The 6,944-nt window shown below is 43.0% G+C and overlaps 1 protein-coding gene across 1 annotated transcript; it reads left to right on the top strand.

Annotated features, from left to right (window-relative positions):
• Positions 1 to 3,604: 3,604 nt before the first annotated feature.
• Positions 3,605 to 4,801, top strand: INS49_015660 (uncharacterized protein; the record flags this gene model as incomplete). The annotated part of the gene is made up of 2 exons (XM_043176339.1): positions 3,605 to 4,088; positions 4,203 to 4,801. 2 exons carry the CDS (start codon positions 3,605 to 3,607, stop codon positions 4,799 to 4,801), a joined length of 1,083 nt encoding a protein of 360 aa, XP_043019794.1.
• Between the last annotated feature and the right edge of the window lie 2,143 nt (positions 4,802 to 6,944).

The raw sequence follows: 6,944 nt of genomic DNA, 5'->3' as shown, positions 1-6,944 counted from the left end.
ATTAAAAGCGTTAAATTTGAAGATCTAGGCATTATTAAGAGTTTATATAAAAAGCTATCTTAATTCTTAACATTTAACCTTTATATTTCTATTTATTTCTTTAGCAAATTAAGGTTTTAAATTATGCAACCAGAACCATTATATAGAGAAAAATTCAGAGAGTATTCTCATATAGTTAGTTTTCTATAAGAGAAAAGTAATATTTTTTGGTGGGAGATGGGTATTAGAGCTTATTCCTCGGACGGGATACAAAACCATTCTAAAAGAATGGCAAATTACTTAATTAAAAGTAATATATATTATAATTATTTATAAAAAGTTATTTAAATTAATAAATTCCTTAATTTTAAATCATTTATAAATATAAGCTTATAAATATAAGTTTATAAAGTTTTAATATTATTATTATAATTTAATACTTAGTTTTTTTGCTTTTTTTAAGTATTATTAATATTAAGTTTAAAGGATATTTATTATATTTAACTTAAAGAATATAAAGTTATTTTTAATATTTTAAATTATTTATTAAATAAAAAATATTTTATATTTATTATTTTAATTAAATATAAAAATTAAATTAAATTAAATATTATTTTTTATATTTATTTTTAAATTTTTTATTTATTTTTAAATTTAATTACCTTATTAAAAACTAAGGTAATTTATTATTAAAAATATTAATTATATTCCTTTTTTAATTTATTAAAAAATAAGGGAAAAAATAAAGTAAGTATTATTTTATTTTTTAAAAGCTTATTATTACTTAAATACTTTTAATACTTATTATATAAAACCGTTTAAATATTTCTTTTTTTTTAATTATATAAATTAAGAATTTAGTTTTAAGATTATATTTAATTACTTAATAAGGGTTATATTTAATGCATTAAGATTTATAAATTTTAAATATTTTTTAATTTAATAATATAATTATAATATAATAAATTAAATAGGAAAGGAATAGGTATTTAAATAAATTACTTAATTAATAAGGTTTAAAAAAGTATTTATAATTATTATATAAATATATATTTAAAAATAAAAGAAAATAAATAATATAAAATAAATATAATTAAAATACGCTTTATATAATTTATTTATAGCTTATAAAAAAGAAAAGATTATTTTATATAAACTAAGCTTATAATTATAAAAGGCTATAAGTATTATAAGGGGTTTAAAAGCATAATTATAAAAGTATTTATCTCTTAAGAGTAGTTTAAAAAGAAAAAATAAAAGAAATCTAGCTATTTAAGCATTTCAGAAAGTAATTGCAAACCAGGGTTAGGGATGTGCGTGCAACAACAACAGGTAGACAGCTGTAATCCAAGAAGGCTTACGATGTTCTGTCGGACCCATGGTCCGACAACCGCGAGTTCATCCAGATAAAGTGATCCAATACAAGCAGCATCTGATTCCCGCAAGCGTGAGTGATGGGTTATTTTCTCCCCCCCCCCAAACCCCCTAGGGGGCCTCTCTGTCTCTGAGTCTCTCTGTGACAGCTGTGTTGCTCAACAGTATGAGTTTTGCTGATACATAGTTACAGACCCCACTCTCCACCATAACATATCTTATTCATTTTGATCCATTTTTTTTTAGATCCACACTGATTTAACCCTGATCGGTGGCTTAATCCACCCGGAGAGGGTGCGTCACTGAAGCGATTCCTCGTCGCCTTTACGAAAGGGAGCCGCCAGTGTCTAGGCATCAAGTGAGCATTTGTCATTTCACGCACGGCGAGCTCGTCAGAGTTCCTGTATCGATGATAGTCTGCTAACTCGCACGTGATTGAGCCTGGCGTACGCCGAAATTTACCTGACCCTAGCAAAGTTGATCACAACTTATGACATGGAGCTTCATGAGACGGGACATGAGGATGTCGAGATACACCACGGGCGGTTGACTGGGTTTCCAAAACGCGGCAAGGGCAAGATCAGCGCCAAATTGACGAAAAGGCATGCCAATTAGGTTTATATCATTTGGTGCGACTTGTAACTTAGAAGAAGAGGATTCAGACTGGTGCTAGTACCTGTCTGTGACATCTGGAGGCATCAGGTTGCCAAGGTGCGCAGTGCGTTTCCCGCCCACACTGCTTCGGGCCCCGAAGAGGCTTGGCATAAATAGAATTAGTCAAACCCTTCCTCAAATGATACACACCATGCGTTCTTTTCTATCTAAACGGCCATATTGTAGTACGGTGGCTTTGTTTTCCTTCCGATTCTCGGGCGCAATTCCGCCTAGAAATACGACAAGCCCACTCGCAATTTTAGTGTCCTGGGGACACAAAGAAAAGCACAAAATTGATGAAACGGGAATTCACACCCCCGAAATCGGAAGGCACATACCCGGATGTACCTCCTAGTGCACAAACAACATCCATAACCCAAATTCTGTCCATCCAGCCAGTCCTTTCTTAACTTTATTATTATCCTATCTCTTCCCAGGCTAGTAATTAAAGTAGAAAAGGGCTGGTTATGTCAAGGGCGGATGGTGCTAGCAGGTACTGCTAAGCACCACTCAAGGCCTAACCCAGTATTCTTTATGTTTCCAAAGTGAGTAAGATGCTGTTAAGATGAGTAAGATGTCTTCAAAGTGAGTAAGATGCTGTCAAAATGAGCAAGATGCTGTCAAAGTGAGTAAGATGCTGCCAAGGTGAGTAAGATGCTGCCGAGGTGAGTAAGATGTCGTCAAAGTGAGTAAGATGTTAAAGTGAGTAAGATGTTAAAGTGAGTAAGAGGCTTTCAAGGTGAGTAAGATACTTTCAAAGGTATGAGAGTAACTTTGAAAAGTAGGGGTCCCTATAATAGGGGCATCTTTTGCTGTTCTAGGAGGTACATTAGGGGGCGTGCCCTCTGGTTTTGGGGGTTTTGGGGTACGAATCTTCGTTTTCAAATCAACAGCCTTGCGCATCTCTCTCCAGCCGTAATCAAACGCCTATGCCAATGGGACTCACTCTCCAACAACCCTGGGCCAAACAAATAGCATCACATTCCATTTGTCTCGGTTCAAGCGGGGAATCTGAAAGTAATACTTCTGTCTGAGATACCTACGTATGCAATCATCCAATCAGTCTTCTGCGACTGATTGATGTGCCTGAGGCTGGTAATACCTGTTGAAGTTCCCTGTAGAGCTCTGATATTTCCTACTGAGGTAGTTAGGCTCCCAGGACCTGCCTCCCATCTTGCAGGAATGGGTGCAAAACACTCAAGCAGAAGAAGAGTCTCTTTTGAAACAAAGAGGCTACCAGCCTAGGCCGGAGATCGCGATGGATTTGAGCAGAAAATAAAAGGCTTAGTGTAAAAGGCGATGATATAAGAAGCCCACTCTGTCCTGCAGGAACACAAAAAATCCAGACACCCGCCATTGAATATCATTTCTCATATCGGGATAGCCATGTCCAATGCTTCGGCGTCCGAACTCGGCTTCCGTTGATTCAGCATACTATAATCAGATGTGACGTGTCAGGGGCTCCAATATTGCGATCCTCCATTGTGATCCTTCATTGTACTTAAATACGAGCACCCCCGCCCCATTGTCTGTAGACGAAAATGCCCGATAATCTGCTCCATTCAATACGCCACGCTCGCAATCGTGACATCAGACCATGGGGACCGAGATCCAGTCTTTTCCACTCGAATCATATCTCGCGGTCCTGGTACGCTTCCTGGACGCCATTCAGTATTGCGATACCAGCTACTCTCGAGAAGATGGCCTAGCCATCCTCCGCGAAGTCTACAGCCAAACGGCGCAGCACTTTTCCCGCCCGGAACAAAAGCAATCCCTCAATGGCATCTCAGACCGTCAGCTGGAGGTCATCATGCGCACAAGCGCCCAGGTCACGGTTCATTGCTGGACCAAGTTGACACCCCAAGAGTTGACTGCCGTGAGCATATATTGGGTCTACATTGTCATCCTGGACGATAGTAACGATAACCCCCATGATGGAATGTCATCCTTCTTTGGGGATCTCGTCCATGGCAAGCCGCAACGACATGGTTTCTGGCGCGCCATGAATAACTACTTGCCCGATCTCCTCGCTAATTATGGGCCCTTTTGCTCGTTCAGTATCGTCCGAGGCACACTTGACTGTTGGTGACTTTTCCACGCAAACCCTTTTTCTCTGCAGATTTTCTTTGCTTCTGTTTCCACTTTACTTCTGCGGGGGCTGACCAAATGATTCTTTTTGCCTACTTGACGCGCAGACTTCGAAGGTTGCTGGATTGAGCAGTACAACACCCACGGCCTTCGCGGCTCGGTCAACTTCCCAGGCTTCCTCCGCCGTCTGAATGGCCTGGGCCATGTCGTAGGCGGGACTCTATTTCCTTCCCGCGAATTCGACGACCGGGTGCAGCGGCAGTTTGAACAAATTGCCAGTGTCACAGCTGAGACAGAGCCCTATACGACTTTGGCCAACGACCTGCTCTCCTACTTCAAAGAGTTTGACAATTCCCGTGACCAAGTCAACCTCGTCCGGAACTGGGCATATGTCGAGGACATGCGGATCGAAGACGCGTTCCAACGTCTGGCGGATGAGACGATTCTCACTGGGGAACGACTTGTCAGCATGCTCAAGGACTTGGACCCTGGATTCAGGGAGACTGTGCTGGGCCTCCTACACGGCTACGTGACCTGGCACCTTTGCGACCAGCGGTACCGGATGGCGGATGTCTACCAACTCGCAAGTTGCCTGGATTCGGCGGAAGCCGCGAGATTTTGTGAATATTATGAGACTACCATGCGTGTATGGGGTTTTGGCATTGACGATTGGGCGAAGACAGAGTGTCTTCAAAATGAGACATGAGTCAAGGCCCTGGTCTCTCAAGGAGAACTGCCTGTCAGAGAGCTTTGTTTCTACTGTTCAGCATATTCTGTCGGCATAGGAACCGGAGAACGTGTTCCCTGCCACCAGGCGGACAGAGGCCAGCCGCTGGTACATCGAAAATTGTGTTAGAGGTTAAACCCGATTGAGAATTACAGAATGTCACCCCCTTGTTTCATCAATTTCCTTCTCGTGGAGTATATTGTTAGAGAGCCTTCGCGGAGCGAATGGGTTTCACGCCCTGTAAATCTTCTGTGGTCGCCGTTTACAACACGACTACGGGGGAGGTACACAATGTAAGTCGTAACATGTTCTGCATTTGGGGGCCACCTAGGCAGCATGGGCTCTCCCCGAACTACGGTCTTTCCGTGCGTACTCGCATGTAGGTATGTGGTCATGCGCCCTAACGCCAGTGATACACGTGCAACCGCTCGAAGGGGTGCGAAGGGGATGATATCCAGCCAGCCAGCCAGCTAGTCCAACTATTCGACCCCCATCGAATGGAGTAAATGCAGCCAGCGAATACGTAACATGCAGGAAATAGCTCCCAATTGGTCGTGCGTCACTTACCATTACAGGATGCTGCTCCATAAATTGACGAACATAGCGGTGCCCAGGCGCAGCCTGCTACTGGGCGTCACACGCATACGCTACCCATGCAGGACGAAACCCCCTGCATCTACACAGTGGCCATCCTGATACGGGATACCACCCAACAATATGCAGGTAGACTATGGACAGCAATACATTGGACAGGGAGGCTTTGGAGGGAACCGAAGATGCACACCCTTGCGCTTTGAATCGCGTCTTCAATACAAAGTATAAAAAGAATCCCCCGCAATGCAAACCGCTGCCTTCTTCCTTGCCACTCCTTGACACAGCTCTCTTGTCTCAACACAGTTACCCTGTTGTGCATTCGACCTTTCCAATTCAACTTCATTGAAAGATTCAGTCCCTGTGATGTCTGCATTTCAGCGCCTTCACGACAATGAGGAAGATGCGATCTGGCGCCAGAATGCGTCCATAATACGTCAGCTGTACCAGGAAGAGAGGAAGACACTGAAGGAGGTGAAGTTAATAATGGAGAATGAGAAAGGATTTCCTGTGACCCCGTAAGTATCGGGTTGCTATCAACGCCGCCCATAAAGTTGTCTAGCCGCCGCTGGGCCTTAACAATCTGTATTTTGGAGCTGTTTCTAATTGCATTCATTCTTCAGGATATGTATATGGGAAGTGAAATTGAGGGCTCGGAATGCAAAAGAAGCTGAAGGCAAGGGATTGGTCTTTGGTCTACCAGCATGCCCGCCCGCGTCTGCAGCAGGACGGCAAGAAGAAGCTCCGCAAGCCGACCGCAATCCTAATCAACGACACCAAGAAACCTTGGGATGACGTTTGGAGAGAAATCAGAAGGAACGGCGCCCTGATACACAGGCGTTGTCGATGTTTGTGCAAGAAGTTGCTCCAAAGAGCTGTTTCATCGCCGGCTAATACAAACTGACTCAGGCCCTCTTCCTCCACTCCCCCCTGGTGTCGTAATACGAACACCATCGCCAGAACTCCTTGAAACTACTTTTCGGAATCAGCGAACACAATCTCCCCAGTTCCTCATCCTGCAGCTTTTTCAAACCACACTCGTCAGTCTCCAACCGCTATTCGAGTTGGATCCACGACCGAGGACCGAGACTAGCGACGGGTTGAAGTACCCAGACTCAGTGTACAGGCTTTGTCTCGAAGGAATCCCCTTCACAAGACTGCTTGAGAGAATATCAGGTATTCCATGCTCTCTCCGTTCAGGTTGATACCACAAAGTTTGCTGATACCACAAAGTTTGCTGATACACCCCAGATACCGTCCAAGGAGCCTTGTCATCTCCTCTTACCGTTGCTGGGCTTGGTAAAGGCCAATATGGCCAAAGCACTTCAGTCCTCAGCCCTTCGGACAATCTCGTTGCCGCCAGATGTGCCACTTCCTGGAAATCTGAACTCACGGGCATCATGGCTCAGCTGCTGCCAGAGTCAGAGTCCGATCCTCCTCATGACCAAGATCTGAGGTCGAACCTCGATAGCCACCATTACCTATCTATGGTTATTTATCTTCTTTCTAACGACTTTGTCACTTTAACATG

The sequence above is a fragment of the Diaporthe citri genome, assembly GCF_014595645.1.
Source record: "Diaporthe citri strain NFHF-8-4 chromosome Unknown scaffold_9, whole genome shotgun sequence".
Lineage (NCBI taxonomy): Eukaryota > Fungi > Ascomycota > Sordariomycetes > Diaporthales > Diaporthaceae > Diaporthe > Diaporthe citri.
This window is presented reverse-complemented; position numbering and strand designations above follow the sequence as displayed.